The sequence below is a fragment of the Cibotium barometz genome, chromosome 1 (genome assembly GCF_041138505.1).
Source record: "Cibotium barometz isolate CiBa-2024 chromosome 1, ASM4113850v1, whole genome shotgun sequence".
Lineage (NCBI taxonomy): Eukaryota > Viridiplantae > Streptophyta > Polypodiopsida > Cyatheales > Cibotiaceae > Cibotium > Cibotium barometz.
The window spans coordinates 56,572,207-56,599,135 of record NC_141046.1 but is presented as its reverse complement, the minus strand read 5'-3'; the positions used below and the strand labels follow the sequence as shown (position 1 = coordinate 56,599,135).

At 45.9% G+C, this 26,929-nt stretch overlaps 1 protein-coding gene across 2 annotated transcripts; it reads right to left on the bottom strand.

The window, feature by feature from the left end:
- Positions 1-466: 466 nt before the first annotated feature.
- Positions 467-26,929, bottom strand: LOC147642211 (uncharacterized). Of its 2 annotated transcripts, XR_015266782.1 has the most exons (5): positions 26,639-26,929; positions 26,177-26,428; positions 1,561-2,314; positions 932-1,181; positions 467-779 (listed from the first exon to the last, which is right to left on the bottom strand). XR_015266782.1 is itself a non-coding variant. In XM_086803869.1 (4 exons), exons 1-4 carry the CDS (start codon positions 26,826-26,828, stop codon positions 1,007-1,009), a joined length of 1,371 nt encoding a protein of 456 aa, XP_086659995.1. In that variant the 5' UTR covers positions 26,829-26,929; the 3' UTR covers positions 467-1,006. The 2 variants fall into 2 exon arrangements, 1 of the variants encoding a protein (XP_086659995.1); XM_086803869.1 differs by having other exon boundaries at positions 467-1,181.

Below are 26,929 nucleotides of genomic sequence, written 5' to 3'. Positions count from 1 at the left end.
TAGACAAAAAGGACCAAATCCCTCTCTCGGCAAGCAGCAAAAGCAGCTTTGGGGTGGTGGATGGGTTGGGTGGCATGGGGTGGGCTGGGTGGGCGTGTGTGTGAGTGAGAGAGAGAGAGAGAGAGAGAGAAGGGGGGGGTGTTGCTGCAACACAGATCGATTAACAGAATATATCATCACCTTCTAAGATCAAATGCATGCTATTTACCTTGTGAACAAGGGCATCTCCATGGTGAAAGGAGCAATAGCAAAGTCTTTCGCTTTTGTATATAAGGAAGTGTGGACACTGTCATGCCCTTTGGAGGATATTGGAGAGAAGTGAACCAAAATAATAGAAAAAGGTGCGCTTCCAAAAAAGCGTTTCATAGGACACAGACCCATCATCGTGGTGGACCATCTCACATTGCAAATATTGGGAGCCGCTTAACGGTTGTGACTGTGAATGGCAAGACTGCATCACGGAATGTATTAAACGGTATACATTGCCACATACGAACCAAGCAAGCCCCCCCATACCTAGTCAAAAGAGACTTGAAAAAACCATTGCAAATTCTAAAAAGGACAGCATTGCAGTTGGTAATGCAGACTTAGTGGTAAAAATCACTGACAGGATTCTTTTCGGTACCACCTATATCTCTGCACGCAAAGAACGTCTCCTTCATTCTGAAGATCAACTTTTATGAATAAATCTTGTATAGAAATTCAGACGCAAAGAACGTCTCCTTCATTCTGAAGATCAACTTTTATGAATAAATCTTGTATAGAAATTCAGAATATTCCTGTAACGTGGCATTTTAATCAAAATCAGCCAAAAAGAGAAAACAAAACCCTCAACATGATCATCAAAGCAATCCCCTTATGGCTGTAATTATTGCCAGAAGGCTGTATCGTCAGCATATTGACAAGGCAAAGCAAAGGGTGAAAACTCCACCTTTCAGAGAATTGGACCAACATCACCTTGAATGCCAAGGATAAGCTTTCCTAATTGTCTACAGCCATGAACGCATCAGGCTGAAATCTGAGAAGCTGCAGTTCCAGTCCCTCGTGCTTTTGATGCCGAATTGTTCTTCACGAAATCAATCCTGGCATCATTGACAAATTGATCTGCTTTCTTGGCCTCCTCAATTAAGTCCAGCAATGTCCTCAAAACATCCTTTTGATTCTCATATCTATGCTGATACCTGATCAAGAGAAACCACCTGTATAGTTATGACCCACAAATGATGCAACCATGAAAATAACAGTCCCATTCTCCATGGTCTAAATCTTCACCTATAAGATGAAGCACAAAACATTTGTAACGCAAAAGAAAAAAAATCAGAGGTCCTTGTACGTCATAAACACATGGTTGCCTGCACATATGGATGCGTGTGCGTGGGTGCATGTGTGTGACAGCGTACGAACTGGTGAGCCGGTGTGTAACAGTGGGCATGAATGAGTGACTGCCATTGCATAAGAACAGATGGGTGTGGGCCGGTGCATACAAGTGAGCATGAAGAGCATGGAAAACATACAAAAAAACACTCAGAAAAAACAAAATAAGCCTGGAAACAGACTTACCTTTCACTAACAATAGTCAATTCATCTTTAGGGGACTTGTATCTTTTCCCAACTAGTGCCAAGAGGCGCTGCTTGGCATACTTGGACAGACCCAACTCTCTAACATAAACTGAAACCGTTGCTTTCCTGTTGGCCGGATGCCAAACATCTCCTGGTCCCAAAACCAACTGTATCTTCCACCTTAGAGTGGCATGCTTTTTCTGCTCTTCAGCTCTCTTTGCCATTTCCTGATCTCTGTAAGCAACCCATTTGTCATAGTTGAAGACATTCACTTCATCATCAGCAGCAGCTTCCTCAGTTTTGGCCTCCACAACAGCCTTCTCTGGATCCGTACCAGCAAGCTCTGGCACGGTGAGAACATCATTGATCACATCATCTATAGCACTCGTCATTGCCGAAAGGTCTGACGGCTCAACACTGCCTTCTCCTGCCAATACCTCCTCTCCTGCCTCCAATGTAGCAAGAGGAGCTTCTCCTTCTTGGTGGCTTTGAGCCTCATTTTCTTTCAATTCTGTCTGTAAGGACTCCCCCTCTATCGCCACCCCCTCAACACTGTTTTTTTGCTCCTCTGTGCCTTCACTTCTTGTTTCGCCTGCTGCAACTTGCAATGTTTTCTTATCCTCGCCACCTTCCACCTTCTCTTGTTCCTTCTTCTGTGCTGCATCTATCTCATCAAATGCAGCCTGTGTCTTTCTGTAGAACTCCACAAGGCCCTCATGTAGAGTCTTTCTTAGTTCATACTCTAGTTTCGGATCTGCACACAAGAAAAAGGCATTAAATAAAACATACATAGCCTGTACTTCATACTCTACAAAAAGCATCCAACGAATAATCCCGATTCCCTCTTGTTGCAACCCACAAGGCAGCTCCATCTCAACTTGCAATCCCCACCTTGCGATAAACTGCACTACTACACACAAAAAGCCTCAGGCGATCAACAGCATGCATAGCATAGACAATGTACTAAGGCATCCCTACACAAGTAAACGTACAAAGTTCAAAGAGCCTTGACTGCACCTGCAGATGTTTCAATACAACATATTCAAAGACAACTGCATAAGACTATTATCTAGATGTGTGTAGGAAGAATGCAAAGACAAGTATCAAATGCATTCCCATGATAGAGTAGGGCTTGAGATGCAAACGTGGGAATGTTGTCAACAAAGGCATTGGGAACCCAAAGAGTTTTCACAACTATGCTTAACGCAAAGGCTAAAACTGCCTGGCTTTTGGAGGTGCTTCCCACCCCCCCCCCCCCCCCACACACACACACACACGCACAAACAAATTAAAAAAACAAAACAAAAAAGTTTCCTTTAAAAATAGCCTTTATTGAGCCTCGATTCTCATCTCCTAGAAAAGTTTAAGCAAGCCCTAACTCTGCCTCGTGCATGCTGCCTGCTTGCAAATGGCTTCCCCAAACCCTGTCATGCTCAAGTGCTGTGGTGCATGTTTCAGCCCTGAGTACTGTTGCGTATGCACAACTTGCCTTTTGAAGCCATGGTTGTGAAATCTGGAGTTGCTCAACATAGACAGCCTTCCCCAAGGTTCTTCGCATTTGCCTGAATACAATTCACGTGCTGCCAAGACCATGACTACCTGGATCGTGCTCATCCCTGCTCAGGTTGAGCATTATCCAAGCCACTCCACAAATCATCATTTAGTATTGAAAAAAAACAGTTTGAAACGTGTTTCAATTTGACTACATAACAAACTGCATTCCTTGAGACCCTTGCAAGACCACTTGCATTACACCATTGCTTGTACAGGCATTACGGACACAGATGCACCAATCTCCTAGCTATGGAGACATCAAGCCCAACTCTGAATTAATCATAAGATCGCAAATTGCTTAGCTAGTCAGAGAGGCAAGCTCTCGATTTGTACAACAATTTTGCAAACAAGAGAGAACAAATGGAAAGATAACCATAGATGTAGGTAAAGGCTCTATCTTATGAGTCTTCTACTTGTGGGCCACCTCCCACAGTAACTCTCTTCTTGCTCTATAAGCAAACACACACAAAATCCAACCATAGAAGTGGCTAGTAGGCTTACCTCTCAACCATAGCTCCCTTCCGGAGAACCCCCAAGGTTGTTGAGGGTAGACCAACACCGAGCACTTTTGCCCAAACTCTGGCATCCCATGCCACAGAAGACCAGTATCCAAGTGTATGTCTAAAACATGACCTAGCCCTTGCTTGGGTCTCAATCCCATGGAGTCCTCCATGTGAGGGACACTACTTATGAGCCAGTAAGTCACTTTTATTGGCTTAGGCTAGATTAAAAGCACTCCTATTAAGAAATATATAGCTGTTCGCCATGTAATTGTCACGTGCATCCCGCACTTGGATGCCACGTAGACATTTCTGTACAGAAGGTGCAGGACCTGGGATGGTGAACTGGTCCCATGTGAGCCCAGTCCGGGACGAGTCAGCCAGGGATCCATCTCAGTCGTCCGAGGTCAGGTGTGCATTGTCCTGCACATGAGTCCAAGGTCAGGTGTGCACGGTCCTGCACATGAAGCAGTGCCAGTCCGCGCTGTGAGTCTCCCTCTGGAATGATGTCAGATGTTCTGTGTATCTAGTTTGCAACTGGATGCCAGGCCTCTGTAGGCATGTAGTTTTGCATGTAGAGATGGGGCCAGCCCAAAGGGCTACCCCAAGACCATTGATGTGGGCATGGGGGAGGTGCAGTGTAACGGGAGGCGGAAGCGTGAATTGGAATCGTATAAATGTGAACAAGATTCTGAGCACTTAGCAATTGCATTACAACCACAAAGCTGAAAATGACAGCACACCACATAAAGGGGCCGATGATAGGCTGACCCCCCCCCTTTAGGTTATATTACCAAAAGAGTCTGCAAAGTACAAGATTATGGGTGCCTGGGGATTCACCACCAGCCTGCACCTGATTCTTCCAAATACATCATGTATGAATACATCTCAAACAAGAGAATCTGTAGGTACATCCGCCCTACACACAGGTACATCCGCCCTGCACAAGCCTCTTCACAGGTACATCCGCCCTGCACAAGAGTATCACAATCCTCACAGGTACTCCGCCCTGCACAGGATGTAAATGGATCTTTAGGCCCTGTTTCCACGCGAGAAACTGATCCAGAAACCTGTGTTCTCCGCGAGCAAGTGTTCCCAATGCTTGTCCTAAACACCTGTTACACCAGGAATCCTTGAGACACATCCATGCTCACATATTCCATTGCTGTCCGGCCTGTTTTATGCAATAACCAGTCCAAAACAGCAACTTTCCATCGCGAGAAATCCACCTGTTAAGGGTCCTACAGCCCTGTGGAGGTCCCTAGAGCTGTCCTGTATTGTCCAAGTTGACTTTGGACACCTGTAACCAGCCCAAAACTCGCAATAACCAAAAAATACAGGTCTGAAATTTACCAACCAGCCCTTTAGAAGAGTGTGGGGATCGATATCCAAGCTTGTGTGAGTCCGGGAAGCAAGCAACCAGCCCTGTAGCAACTCCCAAAGCTTCAATCAGCTCTCCAATGTGTTGAATTATGAATAAAACAGCCCAAAAGGCCTCTTAAGGGAGGCGCCTTTCTCCAGTGCCACCTATGGGGCTTGGTGGGTACACATACAGGCTAACAAGTGTCCCCATAAGGTGTCCAGCCCATAGTGCTCCATTTGTCCTGTTTGTATAAGTTTAGGTCCAACCAAATGGGAAATGGCCATAAGCTGTCCGGACTTCATTAATTTTGGTCCAACCAAATGCGAACGCATTATAAGTTGTCCGGCCACTTATTTATGAGTGTGGACCTGCAAACCAATAAACTTTAGTAGTAAATGAAATAAGCTGTAAATTGAGTGTGGACGCACTTACCACCTGCAAAACCCATAAGCCCACAGTTTTAGGCCCAAGCAGGAGTGCACACACGTGTCCACAAGGTGCCCGGGCGTCCCCGGTCCCTCGGACTTCACAAGCCAAAATAACAAGCATTGTCCAGGCAGCAAGACAATGTCACACAAAGTAAAATAAAGTTATGGCATGCATCATTTATGCATTGTGCACATGTAAACTTGGAGAACCACCTATCATCATTCTTGTACTTGAAAATATTCCGCCTGCCATCATAACACACCATGTGTGCATGGCCGGAATCCACACGGGCACCGCCCGAAAGTCCACAAATGTCCTGCCATGTCCTTGGACTCATATGCATCCACTCATATGATCCATACACATGCCCAGGTATAATACATACATGCATCCGCATGTTTCTAGGCCTGACACGCATCCGCATGTCCCTAGAATATAGGGATTTGTGACAGCCCCCCGGCTTCTAATCAGTTGACCGCAACTGAAAAGCCTCCAGATAGGCCTTCAAAAGATCTGGGTAATCCTCGAAGTAGGCCTCATCCATCCATTTCGCATCCAAAGCTGAATAATTCTTGAACTTCACAAGGTACCTACGAACAAGTTTGCCTCCCGCAAGCTTTCGTTCCTTGTGAAAAACAATCTGTTCAGGTTGAAGAATCTCTTCCAGCTCATCCACCTCGGGTGGGTCTTCCAAAACCGGCTCAAACGGTGTCGGTCCCACATAAGGCCTCAATAGGCTCACATGAAAAGCATTATGCATGTTCCAATGATCTGGGAGTACAAGCCGAAATGCAACATCATTGATCTTCTCCAAGATCTGAAAAGGTCCATAGTACCTGTTGGAAAGTTTAGGATACTTTCCCTCTTTTCCTGGCCTCTTCCGAAGGCGTGCCTTTTCAAATTTCAGCAAGACCCAATCCCCTTGTTTGAATTGTACATCCCTTCTATGCTTATCAGCTGCCTTTTTATTCTTGGTTTGAGACCTGTCTATGGCTGTCCGTACCTGTGCAAATGCAGTATCCAAGTCTCTGACATACTCATCTGCTGCAAAAATCTCATCCTTTGTACGAAGGATGGGTGGTAGTACCACCTTGCCATAGATAATCTCAAAGGGCGCCTTGCCCGTAGAAGTATGTACCGTATTGTTGTAGGCAAACTCCACAAGTGGCAAATACTTCTCCCAATCCGATTTGCGGTCGGATACATAAGATTTCAGCAAGTCGAGGACGGCTGAATTTGCTATTTCACTTTGCCCATCTGTCTGTGGATGGTAAGCTGATGAGAAGTTCAGCTTTGTACCCATATTGTCAAACAATGCGCGCCAAAATAAGCTTGTGGTTCTAGGATCTCTATCCCCCACAATAGATTTAGGCATGCCATGGTGTTTGAATATCTGTGCCAAAAACATCCTAGCCATATGATCTGGCTTTATTGTCTTGCGCACGGGAATGAAATGTGCCTGCTTGCTAAACCTGTCAATAATGGTCCAAATAGCATCATTTCCCTGTGGCGTCCTTGGCAAATCCATAATGAAATCCATAGCAATGCTTTCCCATGGTTCATTTGGTATAGGCAAGGGCTGAAGTAATCCAGGTGCTTTATGTCGATCAAACTTGACCTTTTGACACACCATACATTCACGTACATATGCTTCAATATCCTTGCGAATATGTGGCCAAAAGAAATACCTCTCCAAAGCTTGTGCTGTGGCCAAAATGCCTCTATGACCTGCATATGGAGGAGCATGGCACTCATCCATAACCTTATGGCGAAGGTTCTTTACCACACACATACGATTTTGCATCATGAGATATCCATCTCTTATGACATAAGACGGGACAGCAATACCCTCTTGCAAATCAGCCCATACATGTGCAAAATCCTCATCCAAATGATAAGTATTACGCATATCCGATAAGTCCTCATGGTATGCAACTGTAATAGCATGAACCTGTGGTCGTCTAGATAAGGCATCTGCCACCACATTCTTTTTCCCTGGAGTGTGTAAAATCTGAAAATGAAACATTGAGAGAAAATTTGCCCATCTCATATGCTTCTCTGAGAGCTTACTTTGAGTCAAAAAATATCTCAAACTTTGATGATCAGTTTTGACCATAAAATCAGCCCCTAAAAGATAGTGTTTCCAAATAGTAAGGGCATGAATTACAGCCAACAACTCCTTCTCATAAACCTGTAAGTGAAGCTCTGCATGTTGCAAGCGTCTGCTCTCATAGGCAATGGCATGTCCTTCTTGGTTCAAAACAGCCCCTATGCAGTCCCCACTTGCATCACATTCCACAACAAAAGGTTTGTGCAAATCCGGAATAATGAGTACCGGTCCCGAGATGATTGCACTCTTCAACTTTTGAAAGGCATCTCTCTCTTCTTGTGTCCATTTAAAGATTGCTTTCTTCTTCGTTAAATCATGTAACGGAGCGGCAATGAAAGCAAAATGCTTGACGAACCTCCTGTAGTAAGCACATAAACCAAGGAAGCTCCTCACTTCATGGACTGATTTCAGCTCTGGCCATTCTTGCATGGTTTGTATCTTTGCGGGATCCATGCGCACACCATCCTTTGATACAATGTGACCAAGATAGTGAATTTCTGGGAGGAAGAATTCACTCTTTTTTGCATTTATATAGAGCTGATTTTCCTTAAGCTCTTTAAACACAATAGCCAGGTGCTCACGATGTTGGGCTTCATTCTTTGAGAATACAATAATGTCATCAAAGAATATACCTGTGAACTTTCTATGCTTTCTGAACACCCTGTCCATCATCCTGTTGAAGGTAGCGGGTGCATTTGTAAGGCCAAAAGGCACCACCAAAAACTCATAAAGACCAAAGGCTGTCCTGAATGCAGTCTTGTGTACATCTTGAGGTGCCACTCTTACTTGATGATACCCACTCTTGAGGTCTATTCGGCTGAAACATGCGGAACCTTCAAGCTTGTCCAAGATGTCATCAATGCGCGGAATGGGAAACCGATTCTTGATGGTTATCTTATTGAGGGCACGGTAATCAACACACATCCTGTAAGTACCATCCTTCTTTTGAACAAGAAGTACCGGCGAGCAATATGGCGAGGAACTAGGCCGAATCAAACCCTTTTCCAAAAGTTCATTCACCTGTGCCATAATCTCTTCTTGTTGACTAGCACTCACCCTGTATGGTGGCCTATTAGGTGGAGAGCTACCGGGAATTAGATCTATGCAATGATCTTCCGGCCTCTCTGGTGGCAACCTTGCTAGCAAAGCATTCGCAAAACAATCTTTGAACTCATTCAAAAAGTTAAGCTTGTCTTGATCTAATGTACTAACATCAACACTAGAATGTTCAATGGTATCACGTACAAAAACCAAGTAAGAACAAGCTGATTTCTTTATTGCCTTATTAATTTGTACATGGCTTACAAGAGGTATGGTACTTCCAGTAGTACCAGCATCTATAGAGTGCTCACGGCCTCTATGTACAAAGCTGATTTTCTTCTCTTTGTAAGCCTTAACAGGCTCTAAACGGTGATGCCAGGGCATCCCCAACAAAACATCACAACCTGTAAGAGGAGCCACTAAAAAGCTCTCATAGTCGAGGTAGTCCTGTATATGTACACGGAGCTTACCAATGACCGGAGTTACATCAACCTGTTTGCCCTCAAAGGCGGCATCTGCATTCATTTGCATTCCCATGTCTTCCACATTGAGACCTATGGCGGCAGCCATCTGTACGGATATAAAGTTATCTGTGGAAGCATCATCAAAAAGAAACAAAGCGGGCTGATCCTTCAATTTGCCCCAAGCCTTGCATATGACTCTACTCTTGGGCTCATGCCCTGTATTACCCTGCACATCGGGTACAACATTCACAAGAGGTTTTTGCACATTAGGCTCAGCATTCTTAGGATTCTGTGGGCATTTAGGATATATATGATCTTTACTGCCACACTTAAAGCATTTTCCAGCCTTCCTGTACTCTTCCAATTGCTGTTTTGAGAGCCCAAAATTGTGGCGTTTACCCCCTGGCTTCTTTTCGGAGTCATCCTTTGCATCTCGGCCATCTTTGGGAGCATTCTTAGGTGGCTGTCCACCCTTTTTCTGGTCATAACCAGCCCTGAATTTGCTCTTGTTTTGACCTGCAAATGGCTTATTTGTGGGTGCTTTTATGTGCAAGTTCTCCGCAATCATGGCTGAGTGTATAAGCTCCTGTATGGTCTTATTTGGGTACACTCCCAAGCTTTGCTGAATGATGTGATGGAGCCCCGATTCAAACTTTCTCTTCTTCTCGTCCTCTCCAATCTTCATGAAGGGAGTAACCTTGAGGAGGACTTTCCAAAACTTTGCTATGTATGAAGCAACGGACTCTCCCTCATCTTGGGACAGCCAATCCCACTCCTTGCGTACATCCTTTGCAAAGTTTGGTGGTAAGAATTGATCATAAAACTGAATTTTGAAAGAAGACCAAGTTGGGGCAGCACTTCCATCAAGTATTTTTGCAAGCCACCAATCACTTGCCGTATCCTTGAGATGCATTCCCACATGCCTGAGCATAGACTTTTCCGAAAAGTCTTCATTGCAAAAAGCTATCTCAAACTGTCTGATGAAAGCAAGTGCTTTGGTAGAGTCCATCCGTCCCTGAAAGTTTTCAAACTTTACATCCTTGTCACCGGACTTGAACTCTCGAGGCTTCTTCCTTCTATAAGCATCCCTATGTACATCCTGTTCATCTGCATGATGATGATGCCGCGATGAAGATTCACGATCCCTCTTCGTTCTCTCTTGAGTCACACTCTCCAAATGAGTGGAAAGCTCAACACGAGAACGGACATGTCTTCTTGGAGCAAAGCGGGAATGAGTAGAGGATCCCTCATCCTTACTCTTCTCTTGACCTGCATCAAGCCTAGCACCAGGGACTCTTGTCCTTTCAGCATTTGGCATTTGCTGTGCTCTTTCTGCTTGTTGTGTATCATGTGCATCACCATGGGCAGCCATGAGGGGTGGCTTCTTGAAAGCCAAACTACCATCTGCTTCAGTGTATACATCACCCTTAACCATTAGGTATGCAAGTGCAAGCTCTCGGGGTTTCTCAACATCCATTTCCTTTGCAATTGCTTCAAAAGTGACTTCATGGACCGAAGCCTTTGCCTTCGCAGCCAACACCCTTTGTACATCCGGGTCATTTTTCAATGACCTAAGCTCTTCGGTTTCAGCCCTATAGCGTCGCACTTGACGCCTCAAAGATTCCAAATCAGAATGCATAGTGTCATGAGTACCTGCATCTCCATAGACATCATTGCCTGTAGCATCTCTTGCATCCTTTGTACCATGAAATTCACGGTCCTGTGTGTTCTCCACACTGTCAGAAATGTGGCTGTCCATGACACTCAAATCAGGTCACCACTTATGATTCCAAGCCTCAGACCGTTTTCCAATGAGGGGAAAAACTGAGCTCTGATACCAATGTAACGGGAGGCGGAAGCGTGAATTGGAATCGTATAAATGTGAACAAGATTCTGAGCACTTAGCAATTGAGCATTACAACCACAAAGCTGAAAATGACAGCACACCACATAAAGGGGCCGATGATAGGCTGACCCCCCCCTTTAGGTTATATTACCAAAAGAGTCTGCAAAGTACAAGATTATGGGTGCCTGGGGATTCACCACCAGCCTGCACCTGATTCTTCCAAATACATCATGTATGAATACATCTCAAACAAGAGAATCTGTAGGTACATCCGCCCTACACACAGGTACATCCGCCCTGCACAAGCCTCTTCACAGGTACATCCGCCCTGCACAAGAGTATCACAATCCTCACAGGTACTCCGCCCTGCACAGGATGTAAATGGATCTTTAGGCCCTGTTTCCACGCGAGAAACTGATCCAGAAACCTGTGTTCTCCGCGAGCAAGTGTTCCCAATGCTTGTCCTAAACACCTGTTACACCAGGAATCCTTGAGACACATCCATGCTCACATATTCCATTGCTGTCCGGCCTGTTTTATGCAATAACCAGTCCAAAACAGCAACTTTCCATCGCGAGAAATCCACCTGTTAAGGGTCCTACAGCCCTGTGGAGGTCCCTAGAGCTGTCCTGTATTGTCCAAGTTGACTTTGGACACCTGTAACCAGCCCAAAACTCGCAATAACCAGAAAATACAGGTCTGAAATTTACCAACCAGCCCTTTAGAAGAGTGTGGGGATCGATATCCAAGCTTGTGTGAGTCCGGGAAGCAAGCAACCAGCCCTGTAGCAACTCCCAAAGCTTCAATCAGCTCTCCAATGTGTTGAATTATGAATAAAACAGCCCAAAAGGCCTCTTGAGGGAGGCGCCTTTCTCCAGTGCCACCTATGGGGCTTGGTGGGTACACATACAGGCTGACAAGTGTCCCCATAAGGTGTCCAGATAGGTGTCCAGCCCATAGTGCTCCATTTGTCCTGTTTGTATAAGTTTAGGTCCAACCAAATGGGAAATGGCCATAAGCTGTCCGGACTTCATTAATTTTGGTCCAACCAAATGCGAACGCATTATAAGTTGTCCGGCCACTTATTTATGAGTGTGGACCTGCAAACCAATAAACTTTAGTAGTAAATGAAATAAGCTGTAAATTGAGTGTGGACGCACTTACCACCTGCAAAACCCATAAGCCCACAGTTTTAGGCCCAAGCAGGAGTGCACACACGTGTCCACAAGGTGCCCGACAAGGTGCCCGGGCGTCCCCGGTCCCTCGGACTTCACAAGCCAAAATAACAAGCATTGTCCAGGCAGCAAGACAATGTCACACAAAGTAAAATAAAGTTATGGCATGCATCATTTATGCATTGTGCACATGTAAACTTGGAGAACCACCTATCATCATTCTTGTACTTGAAAATATTCCGCCTGCCATCATAACACACCATGTGTGCATGGCCGGAATCCACACGGGCACCGCCCGAAAGTCCACAAATGTCCTGCCATGTCCTTGGACTCATATGCATCCACTCATATGATCCATACACATGCCCAAGTATAATACATACATGCATCCGCATGTTTCTAGGCCTGACACGCATCCGCATGTCCCTAGAATATAGGGATTTGTGACATGCAGACCCGCCCCCAAGGGGCCAGGAGGGCCCCGGCTGTGCCCACCAGCCATGTGACAGGCTGGAAGGGGCTGTCGGCCAGCCTTAGGGCCTTGGGACAGCCAGCCGACTGGGCAACAAGGTCTAGAATGGCTGTCAGCCAAGTGTGGGACAGCCCACACAGGCTGCCCAGCAGTACAGTACCCTTGCGCAGGGCTGTCCAGCAGTCAGGGGTACTCTTCTTGGTTCATGCGCAAGATGCCCAGCCCATTGAATGGTGTGAAACCATTTATTTACACTTTTTCCAAAGACCTAGTCGTGAGGCTCTTTAGTAGCTGGCCGACTGCATATAGTAGAGGGTATAAATACCCAAGACATAAATCATTTCATTCATCTCATAATTCACCAAGAGCTCCAAGCAAACAAGGGCCAGGACAGCCAAGAACATTGCTAAAGCAAAGGGGTGAAGGACTGAAGGTCAAGGGCAGGTTAACCAGCCAAGAAAAGGTCAAGTACTTTTGTATTTGTTTTCAGATTTACATCATTCTAATAAAGCAAATACACCATCCGTGGTGGGGGCCCTACAGAGGGTAATTGGGACCCAATACTGTGTCCTCTCCATCTCCCCCTTCTCTCTCTATTTTCTGCACATCGTCTTTCAGTTTGTGCGTTAATTCCGTCGCAAAAAGAGTGCTGATTTCTGAGCTTTGAAGTACCGACCCTTCTCCGAAGCTTCCGCATATTACAGTGGTATCAGAGCTCACTTCAAGGACAAAGATTCAGCAAAGAAAACCAGAAAATTTTTTCGCTCGTGTGGTTGGTCTTTAGACGCCGGTGGACTACCCCTTTCGGAGTGACTCCTGTCCCTCGAAGGACGGTTGGTTTTTAGCCTCCGGAAGCCTCCGGAAGTCTCCCACACAGATAGTGGATGGTCAGATTGCGTTCCGGAAAGGAATTGCATTTTCCCGCTATGGCGAACTTTGGCGACGAGAGAGAACCAAAACCATGGGACCAGAGTGCACCAGGCAGCCCAGCGAGGGCACCCGGCTTGAGTGTACAAGACATGTTCCAGCAGATGATGCGAGCAATCGCAGACCACACAACCAAGTTGGATGAGCAGAAGGCGCGGATTTTGGCTCTGGAGGAGCGTTCTCGCTCTCCAGCGTCGCGTTTTCCATCTCCTCCTCCCTCTCCTTCCGTATCCCAGATACCAGATCCTCGTCACTCACAGGGACCCTCTCGCAGGGTCACAGCCGCAGCCAAGCTCCTTGCTTGAGATGCAGATGCGCGCATTGGAGATTCGACAACGCGAAGACGACGCCATGCGACGAGTGGAACACGAGCGTTACCTCAGAGCTTTGGACGCCAGATTGACACCGGCGGCGCCCTCGAATCATTTTCCCGAGAAAATGAATTTCAGTAAGTATAATGGTAAACTCGATCCCACTACTCTGTATTCATGGTTACATCAATTTGAAGCTTACTTTGCCGCAGTTAGGAAATCAGATAATTGACAAAGTGATCTTAGCCAGTTGGTATTTGGAAGGTGAGGCCATTCCTTGGTGGACTGTGGGCTCATGCCCACACCAGATCAGGTATGGCAGCTTATGGGTGGGACGAGTTCGTCCGTGACCTTAAGCAGCGGTTTCTACCGCCCCACTACCTTGAGCGACTCGAAGACGAGTTCAGGGGAGCGCGTCAGAACGCGCAACCAATCCTTCAGTTTGCCAATAGAATTTCGACCTTGTGTCTGCAATTAGGCTTATCTGATACGGACAAGAAAGGGCAGTTTTTGTATGGCCTGGACACGCAAATCCAATGGGAGGTGCATATGTTTCGGCCAGCCACCTTTGAGGACGCACTCTCGCTTGCGCAGAGTGCAGAGATGAAACACAATGGTGGCAAGCCCAAGACTTCCCAGCCGGCTTCTCCTAAGGCTAACGCCTCGGGGGGCAAAAGCCAGAACCAGACGGGGTCTTCCCCAGGACAGAGCCCGGGAGCCTCTGGCTCCAAGAACTCGAACAATGCGTCTAAGCTTACTCCAGACCAGAAAGCGGAGGCAGGCAAGACAGGTGGCAAGTTGAGTGCTGAGGAGCTTTCTCAGTACAGGAAGGAGGGTAGATGTTACTTTTGTCACACAAAAGGACATACTTCTCGGGATTGTCCGAAGAAGCCTCCAAAGGCCGCCGCCGCCTCCACAACTTCCGTGGTGAGCACAGCTCCCACACAGACCCCAACGGCGACCCCTAGTTCTTCCACCCCCGGTGCTTCAGTTGGAGCAATTATTAGCCGGGAGCTCGAAGATAAGCAGAAGGGCGCCCATGACCAGGAGTATGAGCGCAACGAATTGCTCAAGTCCTTTGGCTACATAGGTGGCCAGAGAGTCGTTGTCTTGTTTGACAGCGGCAGCACGGAGGATGTGATCACGGAAGAGGCCGCTAGGCGTGCCCGTTTCGAGCTAACTCCGGTGGACAAACAAGTTGAGGGTTTTAGCACAGGTATGACAACGAGCGTCAAGTATGAAGCTCTAGGTGCTAAGTTAGTAATTCAGGGCATAGAGTTTGTGCGTGACTTTATGGTTGCCCCTCTTGTAGGGGCAGACATAATTTTGGGTATCCAGTGGTTTCACAAGTTTCTCCCAGATGTCAAGTGGGACAAGCACACGTTCCAGATCGATCGGAATGTGTCAAACACCCCTGTGACCATTAAGTGTGAGCCAGGTATTCCAAACTTCCCGCTCATAAGCCACTTGCAGGCTAAGCGAGCAGTCAGGAAAGGCGCACAGTGTGCGATGATTTACATCCAGACAGCCCAGACGGTGGCCAGTGCTTCCGAGAAGTACTCGGTTCTCCATGAAAAGTTCCAGAAGATTTTTCTTCGGGACAGTCTCCCTCCCCAGCTTCCCCCGTCCAGACCGGAGGATCACAAGATTGACCTCCTCCCAGGCTCGGAACCCCCGAGCAAGTTTCCGTATCGCCTTTCTAAGGCAATGGAATCGGAGTTGGACCGCCAACTCCAAGAATTGTTGCAAGCTGGCTTCATCCGCCCCAGCGTGTCGCCATTTGCAGCACCGATCTTATTTGTCAAGAAGAAAGATGGGTCTTCTCGGTTGTGTGTCGATTATCGTGCACTCAACAAGCTAACTATCAAGAGCAGATTCCCGATGCCTCGAATTGACTATATTCTCGAGAGGCTGAATGGAACTAAGGTGTTCTCCAAACTGGATTTAAAGAGTGGGTACCACCAGGTTCGGATTGTTGAGAGGGACATCCCCAAGACAGCTTTCCGTACAGAACGGGCCCACTATGAATTTGTGGTCATGCCATTTGGTTTGACGAACGCCCCAGCTACATTTAACCGCATGATGATGCGTATTTTCCGGGAGTTGATTGGAGTGTGTGTTCATATTTCTGGACGACATACTCATATTTTCAGCTACAGTTGAGCAGCATGACATTGATGTGGAGAAAGTCCTTAAGTTGCTGGAAAGCAACGAGCTCTATGTCAATGAAAAGAAGTCAGAATTTTATCTGTTCCAGGTACATTACTTGGGATATATAATCAGTGCTGAAGGCATTCGACTTGATCCGGCTAAAGTGGCCGAGATTGTTAACTGGGAAGTACCTCAGACCGCTTATGACATTAGATCATTTGTGGGTATATGCCAGGCATATTCCACCCACATTGACAAGTTTTCTGATCTCTCGGCAGACCTCACCGATCTGCTAAAGGGAGTGAAAACAAGGAGGCAAAAGATTCGAATGACTCCACGAGCGTTGGAGGCATTCCAGAACCTCAAGGTGGCTTTGTCAGAAGCGCCTTGTTTAGCACTTGCCTCGTGGGACGAACCATTTCAAGTGATCACCGATGCGAGTAACATCGCAATTGGAGGTGTATTGCAACAGAATGGTCATCCAGTAGCTTACATGTCTCGTAAGTTACTGCCGCCGAAAAGAACTACTCAGTCTATGATCATACAGGCCTTGAAACATTGGAAACATTTCCTGTATGGCCGTGACTTCGAGGTCCGCACTGACCATCAGGCATTGCGCTGGATTCAGACGATGCCAAGTGCACAGTGGAGTGATCGACAACACCGCTGGAGTCGGATATTCCAGCAGTTCGGTGGCATGATTGAGTACCTTCCAGGAAAGGCCAATCCAGTGGCCGATGCTTTGAGCAGGAAGGGACAAGTATCTGCGATTCAGACCACTAGACTTGACCTTGTTGGTACTGGATTAGAAGACATGAAGCACACGTACGCGGATTCCGAGGAATTCGGTACTCAGTGGGAACAGGCATTGGATGCCACAGGACCATGCCATTTTCTGATACGCGATGGTTGGCTTTTCTACAAAGGCCGACTATGTGTCATGAAATCATTCCGGGCAGCTCTTCTCCATGATGCCCATGACGCCATTACAGGTGGTCATAGGGGCATGAATTCGACTCTGGAGAAATTAGAACGGCAATACTATTGGCCAAAGATGAGGCGTGATGTGTTTACATATGTACAACGCTGTGACATTTGTCAAAAGGTGAAAGCTCCTCGTGGAAAGAAGATAGGGTTGTTACAGCCTTTGCCAATTCCTGAGGGTCCTTTCCAGGACATTTCGATGGACTTTGTCACGAATCTGCCTCCCAGTCCGAGTAAGCGTAATACACAGTGTTTAACGATTGTTGATAGGTTCAGCAAATTTGTTATGCTTATTCCTTGCAGGGCCAATGTGACCGCCGAGGATGTTGCCCAGCTATTTATTCGGCATTGGTACCCGATTGGTGGGATTCCTAGGACCATAGTGTCAGACCGAGATGCCAAGTTTACCAATCATTTTTGGAGGGCATTGTTTGATAATTTTGGTACTAAGTTGAATTTTTCCAGTGCAGTCCACCCATAGACAGATGGCCAGACAGAGATATATAACCAGTTGGCCTTTGATGTGCTGAAGTGTTATGTCCACGATCAGCAAGGTAAGTGGGAATCGTTTTTGCCTTTAGTTCAAGCTGTTTTGAATGACTCTTTTTCTTCAGCTATTGGCAGGACTCCATATGAGGCAGCGTTTGGAAGGCCTTTCCAGTCATTGTTAACCAGGACTTCGTCTTCAGTACCGGAGGCGAACAGAGTGACGGAGACTTACCAGGAGATCCTAGAGTCCATTAAAGACAGATTGGCTAAAGCGCAAGAGGCCTACACTCGACAGGCCAATAAAGACCGAAGGGACATGAAGTTTTCGGAAGGGGATTGGGTGTATCTTCGGATTATGAAGCAAAGATTGAAGCAGGTGGGCAAGCGATGCCCAAAGTTGTCTTTCAGGAGCTTCGGACCATTTCCCATCCGGAAAAAGATTAATGAGGTGTCTATGCAGTTAAAGCTACCTCCGAGTTGGACTATGCACGATGTATTCCATGTCAGTTGGTTAAAGCCATATGCAGGTCCACCCCCTTCAGAGGTCAAAGACGAAGCGGAACCAGACATCATTGATGAAGCAGAAGTAATGGTTCCAGAACAGTTCTTCTGCACCGTTTCAAACATGGCTCAGGCCGAAGACTACGACAGTTTCTCACGAAGTTTCAAGAGCAAGGAACTCATGAAGCGGTATGGCTCGACAAAGAATTTTTCGAAGACTATCCGGCTTTATTGACGGATTATTTGGAGGCTATGCAGCTTCCGTCAAGTTAAGCAGAAGGGGATGTCACGTGCATCCCGCACTTGGATGCCACGTAGACATTTCTGTACAGAAGGTGCAGGACCTGGGATGGTGAACTGGTCCCATGTGAGCCCACTCCGGGACGAGTCAGCCAGGGATCCATCTCAGTCGTCCGAGGTCAGGTGTGCATTGTCCTGCACATGAGTCCAAGGTCAGGTGTGCACGGTCCTGCACATGAAGCAGTGCCAGTCCGCGCTGTGAGTCTCCCTCTGGAATGATGTCAGATGTTCTGTGTATCTGGTTTGCAACTGGATGCCAGGCCTCTGTAGGCATGTAGTTTTGCATGTAGAGATGGGGCCAGCCCAAAGGGCTACCCCAAGACCATTGATGTGGGCATGGGGGAGGTGTAGACCCGCCCCCAAGGGGCCAAGAGGGCCCCGGCTGTGCCCACCAGCCATGTGACAGGCTGGAAGGGGCTGTCGGCCAGCCTTAGGGCCTTGGGACAGCCAGCCGACTGGGCAACAAGGTCTAGAATGGCTGTCAGCCAAGTGTGGGACAGCCCACACAGGCTGCCCAGCAGTACAATACCCTTGCGCAGGGCTGTCCAGCAGTCAGGGGTACTCTTCTTGGTTCATGCGCAAGATGCCCAGCCCATTGAATGGTGTGAAACCATTTATTTACACTTTTTCCAAAGACCTAGTCGTGAGGCTCTTTAGTAGCTGGCCGACTGCATATAGTACAGGGTATAAATACCCGACATAAATCATTTCATTCATCTCATAATTCACCAAGAGCTCCAAGCAAACAAGGGCCAGGACAGCCAAGAACATTGCTAAAGCAAAGGGGTGAAGGACTGAAGGTCAAGGGCAGGTTTTCCAGCCAAGAAAAGGTCAAGTACTTTTGTATTTGTTTTCAGATTTACATCATTCTAATAAAGCAAATACACCATCCGTGGTGGGGGCCCTACAGAGGGTAATTGGGACCCAATACTGTGTCCTCTCCATCTCCCCCTTCTCTCTCTATTTTCTGCACATCGTCTTTCAATTTGTGCGTTAATTCCGTCGCAAAAAGAGTGCTGATTTCTGAGCTTTGAAGTACCGATCCTTCTCCGAAGCTTCCGCATATTATAGTAATGACCTTCAGGGTGAAACATATAGACCTTCTCATTAAATGGAGAAATTACTAGCAAGAAAGCCAGGGAACTGTCTTTTAAGAGACTCCACAATATCCTAAGAACTATCTTCTGCATAACAATCCTTCCACTTGATTAGCAACTCTTCAAACACTTGTTCCAAAGTTCTCTTTCCCAATAACCCACAACCAGCTCTAGCTCATGTGTAACATATTAAGTTAATCTTCTAACCAAACGAGTTCATCATCTCAAACAAGACTCAGTAACATATTATTTGAAGAGTCCTTGCCCTTGCTGGCAAATCTGGTTTTTAAGCTAACTCATTAATTATCTTTATCTTAGTAACATTGTAAGGTCTGCTAAACCGAGGAGAAAGCTTGTAAATCTTCTGGTTTTCATAACACCTAAATCCTTTGGGATACATAAGTAAACCATTTGACCATACTCAAACTATATAGGTGATCGCTTCTAATTTGCATAAAACTTAACCCTATGATGAATTATTGAAATGCTTTCCTCATGCAGCATTTCGTATTGCTCTTGCAAGAAAAATACCTTCATAAGATTGAAAATATATCCAACATTATAAATTAAGATAATGATTGCACTTATTTCACAAACAAACAAACAAGGAAAACATTAGAAAAAGTTATGCAAAGAATAGAAGGACATAAAGAAAAATATACAAATTTTCGAATTAAAGATCAACCGATAGAGTAACTACTAGAACAAGAAACTTGGCAGGTTATAATTTAAATCAAGAAAAACAGTCTATAAAAAACAGGATAGAGAGAGAGAGAGAGAGAGGAACACACATGCACACACATATAGAGCACCTCATAGTAAGCCAAGCAATACTTATGTTCTCATCAGCTCCCAAGCATAAGTTGCTCCCTGGATGAACCAAATGCTTACTAATAAGTACAATCCAAAAGTGAAAGAGAGAATTTTTAAGGGTGGGGAGAGGAGGTTTTTTTTTTTGGGGGGGGGGGGGGAGAGAGAGAGAGAGAGAGAGAGAGAGGGAGGGAGAGAGAGAGAGTCCTATTAACGTGCACGAAAGACCGAAGGGTAAATGAGACCAAAAGTGTTACAATGTGTCCATGAAGTGACAAAATCATGGAAAAAACATGATTACAAAAACCCAACTAGAGTTGAGAGAAGAAACAACAGCCCTGTACGTGCCACTAGAACAATGCTAAAATTCTACAATGCGAGGGAATCAAAGTGGGTCCTTGAAATCTATGGCTATATAGAGGCTCTCCACATCCACTACCTATGGAAGGACACTCCTGTATCTCTGGAGGATCTCTCAGACCTGAAGCTGTTGAGGGGGCCATCTCCTTGGACCACAAGGTCTTGAGTGTTTAGCTCGCTGCACCTAAATCGTTGTCTAGGGAGACGCCCGGGAGGCAGGGTGGCACGTGCTGTCAATGTGCGCTGCTTGGTCTGCAAGTAGGGGCTTCTCAATCAGAGCTATCTTGTGGTCGTTGGCGAGGTCCGTAAATAACAAAACTACAGCAAACATATAATGAGGTGTGCACATATTCATAGATGTGAAAAATGCTTTCTTTCACACACGCTGAGAGCTTGATTGTGGCATGATGCTAGAGCACCTTTAAATGAAAGTTGCTTCTTATGAGCATAGTTGTCATGGTACGAAAATACAATACCGTACGGGAAATTTTGGTACAATATGAAATTTTGGGATACCATACAATAAAATACGGTTTTTTTTTATAACACACACGACTATGGAGCTTCAAGCCTGTTTGAATGTAGGGGGGAGGGGGGGGAGTCGTCCACAGTGCTTGAGGAACCAGAACATGGAGATGTGTCTCTCCATGTTGGATCTCCCAATTGTTTTCAAAAAAGAGCTTGCATGGGTAATGTGATGCCAAAGGTCTCCCAATGTAGTGTTTATGACTAAGGGTCTGTCCTTGCACAGATACGGGCAATGCATCTAGGGTGATGAGTTTAGGGACTCCTCTGCGGATCAAAATGGCCCTGTCCAAATCTTCTCCCTCATACATAACTTGAGGATCTAACCACCTAGCCCACCTATACCAGGGATCTATAAGTGATGTAGCAAGATTCTCTCCTCATCCTACCAATCAAGTGTACACTACCAATCTACCTTGCCAGATTTTTTGGGTCTCTGAGCAACACCATATGGAATGCTAAGTGGACACGAAAGTTGCAAAGTATTGCGGGCATTTGGGATCTTCCATCTTTAATTGTTGAGCAGGATTTCTCTTTTTGTTGAGCATTTGGAATCTATTTTTTCGAAAAGGGGGGGGGGGGGGGGGGGACAAAACTCATACCGTACAATATTGTACGGTACTGTATCAAACGAACCATATGGTACGAATTGGTTCGTACCGGTACGAGAAACAACCATTCTTATGAGTTAAGTTGGAGTAGCATTGTGGGTTAGGGTTCATTCTCTTAGTGAGATTTTGTGTAATTCTATGTGAGAGAGCCTTCTTTGTGAAAGAGAAAGTTTCAATGCTTAGTGTGAAGAAAGAGCTAAAGTCTATACAATCTCTCTGTGTATATTCACCTTAAGAGATGAGTTGTGTGAGGTTATCTTAAGAGAGAGAGAGAGAGAGAGAGAGAGAGAGAGACTTCCCAGCCTTCCTGTGTGGACATCTCATTCAAAGGTCATTGAATCTCTTCCAAGGAAGGTAACTTTTTTAACTAGCTGTAGGAGTAACAACCGTTTTGTGAGAGCACATCATTCATCAACGACAATCAATTGTCAATATGCAGATACTGCTTGTTTGATTGCCTTCCCAAAGACCATTTCTGTGTAGCAAAAACAAGCACTTCCACGACAGCAGTAATGGAGGCCATAGTTGCATTAGTGCCAACTGCATGGACATCAACTACACCACGAACTAGCAATCGTTCTCTTTGTGGGAAGCTCTAAAGCTGTCATAGTTGGGAGGTGATAGCAGCACATTTATTCTAATTTCTATGTGGTCTATTAAATATTAATAGTGATTAATGTGGGAATAAACCAGTGCTAGGTGGTTGTGTAAACTAGCACAGTATTATGTGTAAGCTTAGGCTTTAAATAAAGCAGTTCCATTGTGTGTGAACCACCGCTAGTGTGTATGAGTTCTTTTGTGTGGGAACAATCTCTTAGAAGAATTTTATGTAAGTAGTGATGTGGGGCAAAGTGACACCTATTAGGGACACTTGGAATCATGTTTGGCATTATGCTTCACCTTTGTAAAGGGAGGTCTCTCCTATAAAAAGGACCAATTTCTATAACGCAAATATGCTTTTCCACCACGACTCATGTGTAATCCCCTTAATCCCTTTGTTAGTCTTCTCCTAATGTGCTGGTTATCTTGTTGCCACCCATTTCTGCCACCATTCTGGGCGGAGCTAGTGGCCAATGGATCATCCCAGAAGTGGAGAAGGCTCTCGTCCATGGTCGTGCAAGCTATGTCCATATAGGAGAACGGGTGAGGCGCATAAAGTGAGAGCTCACCTCTTGCATGAGCCCAGTCATGAGATCCAATTTTGTGATCGGGTCACACCAGAGACGAGAAGGAGGCTTCTTGAATGCGTTGCCGCACATGAGGCCTTGCTTTCAAGGAGGAGAGTGCCGCATGTGACCGTGGATCCCGCAACACTAGTGAGGCCATCCCAAGGTTCGGCATCCACATCGACATCCCCATGTGCATCCACTTCATCGGCACCCGTGGCCGCATCACCCGCCCCACAAGAACGGACCCCAACACCATCCTTCTCCATGCCGACCGCATCCACACACACGCTGGCAATGTACTCTTGAGGGTAGTTGGGATCCCAAGAAAAAGGAAGAGGTGGATACGGCCATAGCCCGCTTCTTCTTTCACAACCACATTGCTTTCCATGCTGCCAAGTAATCAAGAATCAAGATGTCTAGCTTAAGATCTATCATTTTACAATGTTCCTCTTACTTGAACTTTGAACTTTGAACTTGATCGGTTATTAAATTATTCATTTTTTTGTGGATAGATCTGACTACTTCAAGGTCATGGTGAAGAAGATGGGGGAGTATGGTCCAAACTATACGCCCCCATCATCAGAGTCTTTGCACACCACATTGCTAGAGAAGGAGAAGAGGCTTGTGGAGCAAACAACAGAAAACACGAAGAAACAATGGGCAGGGAATGGAGTGTCCCTGATAGCTGATGGATGAAGTGATACACGGAAGAGGTCCATCCATGGCCTTGTCGCATATTCCCGCGGTGAGATGTACTTCATCGCCTCACATGATGCTTCTGGGACCGGGAAGAGTGCTGATGTGCTAACAGCAGAGTGGGCTAGTGGCATAGAGATCATTGGCCCAGACCTAGTTGTGGGCTTTGTTGCTGATGGGGAGGCTTCAAACAGGGCAGCCGGAGTGATCATCAAGAGCATGTAGTATGTACCCCAACATCACCATGTCATTTTGCATGGCACATTGCTTAAATAATCTCTTGAAGGATATTGGGGACTTGCCATGGATACGGTCTATCATCCAAGTGGGTAACCAAATAGTGACATTTGTCACAAACCATCAGTTCCTACGCCATGAATTCTCCAAAAAATCCAGCCGTCAGCTCCTCAAATACTCAGATATGAGGTTTGCCTACAACTTCTTGATGCTCCACCGATTGAAAGAGTGTAGTGGTGCATTGAGACAGTTGTTCATTAGTGACGAGTTCACTTCTTCACCATTGGCTTCCACTGAGACAGGAGCTCTATGCAAGGAAAAAGCAAAGAACCCTGATCTTTGGGAAAAAGTGAAGCGCATTGATGCTATGGTTCAACCTATTGTCCACTTGATGAGGCTTGTGGATGGTATGAACCCATGCATCGGCAAGGTATATGAGGCTATGGACAGCATGATAGAGAAGTTGAGGGATTTGGAGCCAGATGAGGACAGGTATGAGGAGATCTGTGCCCTATGTGTGCGTAGGTGGAACTCCTACTCCTCTCCTTTGCATGCAGCAACCTATGTGGTGGACACTGAGTTTTAGGGTAAAGGGCAAGAAAGTGACGCAGAGGTGAGCCAGCTATGGAGACTTGTCTTGACTCGACTTGTGCCTAACCCAAATGTTAGGCGGAAGATCCGTGACCAATTGTCCAGGTATAGGAGCTTTCAGGGCTCTTATGGAGACATGGATGCACAGGATGATCACTTCAAAGTTGGGGCTGCTTTGTGGTGGGAAGCTTTTGGTTCGGATGGACCTGAGCTTCAGCATCTAGCCATCCGCATTCTCAACCAGGCAGTGAGTTCCTCTTGCCTAGAGACTTTGGAGCTCATACAGTCACATTGCATCAAAGAAGAGGAACCGTCTTGGGGTGGAACGGGCAAATGATCTAGTCTTTGTGAGTGCAAACTTGCAAATGCTTTGCAAGAGTGCAACTGCAAAGGCTGATGCATTTACCGGGTGGGAGATGTCTCAGGATGATGAGGAGTTGGAGGAGCAAGTGGAGGACATCTCTATGGAGCCTGCAAGCATTGCACGGACCCATGATCGTAAGGCTAGCACTTCACATGTCCCTTGAGGCTTTTTGACATTTGTACTACTCTAGTGATAGTCTCTTTTTTGTATGCCACTTACGTGGTTAGGGCCTAGGCCTTTGCCCTTGTCTTTTGCTTTAGCCTTTGGCACCAGGGTGCCCGATCTCCTTTTTGGTAACACCCATTTTTTTGCTAGTATGACTTAATATTGATGCTTTGGAAGTGTAAAGTGACTTTGTTTTAGTATTGTTAAGTTTCTTGAATGAGTGCTTACTTAAGATTGCATATTTTGTATGCCGTCCCCCGTTCCCCGTCGGCCGTTCCCAGGAATCCCCGTCCCCGTCCCCGTTCCCCATTACGTTCCCCGTCCCATGTTACTATGCATCAAAGGTTAGATTATGTGCATAAAGACAAGATGAAAATCATGTTGTATACCTTGCATACTTAACAAACTCAGTCCCTGTGCCCGAGATGCTTATCTAGTGGAGAGATCATACTGAGGAGGGTAGCTCATGAGACGCAGGTGAGTTTCTCAAGAACTTCCATGTTGTGGAATTCTTTCTGAACATGCATGTCTGCCAAACATACATGCCCACAAAGACATGACTAAGCCAAATGTTCTAAGGACAAAGACTGTCTTAAGTTGGGTCAACACTCAGAGACATAGGCACATCTAGAGGTTGAGCTCATATGGGACATTACAACTTGGGTCAGGAAAATCTGTGTGTTGGTCTATTCTCGAGCTTGAGGGACCTCCCCATGCAAACTACAGCTGGAAGGTGAGCTTGCAAGCTCCTCCACTAAGGTGTAAGAACTAATGTGGGATGGAGTTATGCAAACCTAAGCTGGTTGGGAGATCATTGTACTGCATTTGATTACAATTCCTAAACGTGATCCCTTAAATGCTTGCTTCAGTCTGTCTTGCCAAATGCTGTCTGCTAAAACTTTCCTCGTATAAGTGATCGTCCAACATCATAGTCTCTATTCACAAGGCTAGATGAAACCAGGTAACTAACAAAGGATTCATCATGGTGAGCCATTCAATGAAGGAGCTACCCCCAAGCACTCAAGTCCATGGCTACCATGTGAGCTGTATGCCTACACTATTGTTGAAACATTAACAAAAACTTTGCAACATGACATCATTCTGCAAGAGAAAGATCCCATGGAGATAATCCCAAAGGCCTACTATATAGAGTGCACCATGAACACCCATTCACACATCCATATACATGCCAGAGATAAAAATTTGAATCCAGACTGCTCATTTAACCCAGGCCATAACCATCAGACAAAGGACCAACAACAAGGTCATACTCTCTCTAGAAGTTATGATCCTTATCTAAGATCCCAACATCTATTAGGAAAGTGCATGATAACCAACCTGCAGATCTCAGCTTTTTTTAACACATGAGCATACCTGTAATCACTTTGAGTCCATCAAGGCGATTTTTAATCATGTTATAATCCACCATTTCACGAGCCTTGTACATCGGAAGGGGCCATCTTCTGCTCTTCTCATTTTCTTTTTTCCCTTGATGCAGCAGGTTCCAAGTTTCATAATCCCACTCATAGCCACTGTTATCCTGAACATCATCAAACTCATCATCCTCGTCGTCGTCATCCTCATCATCCTCATCCTCATCAGCTTCTTTGGGAGGGGGGCGGCCTCCTGAGATGGCATCACACCATGAAGCTTTTCAGCTATGACAGAAACCATAAAACCATGAACACAAAGTACAAAAAACCTGATTGAAGCAAGACCTAAGCAGTGGAGACCCTAACCAAGGTAACTAAAAACCTCGTTGATTCAGACCCTGAGTAAAGGAAACCATGTGTGAAGCAGAAAACAATGCAGGAAAGACCCCATATATGCACTTACCTCTGCTTCGAGTCGCAAATTGCATACGTGGGTTAGAAAAAATGGTGGGGAAGTAAGCCAAAGAGCTTGAGTTTGCTCCTGTGTGAGGTAACCATGAAGACTTGCGGACGGGAAACCATGATTTCAAAGGTGATTGTGCTGCTAGGGCCTGTCTAATGTGCTTAGATGCAAGCCCGTGCCACCGGTACATCTCTGTCCCTCAACGTGACTCTGCTAAAACCTCCGCATCATACAGCTCACTTAAGCATAGAGGGAGCTCTGGTCTAGTGTACCAAGATGATGTTAATATTA

Coding starts and splice junctions, on each gene's coding strand:
- LOC147642211 (XM_086803869.1), bottom strand. CDS start 26,828: ATGTACCGGTGGCACGGGCTTGCATCTAAGCACATTAGACAGGCCCTA. Junction 26,429..26,638: donor ATTTGCGACTCGAAGCAGAG/GTAAGTGCATAT, acceptor ATGCCATCTCAG/GAGGCCGCCCCCCTCCCAAA. Junction 1,182..1,560: donor TTGACTATTGTTAGTGAAAG/GTAAGTCTGTTT, acceptor TCTCTTGATCAG/GTATCAGCATAGATATGAGA.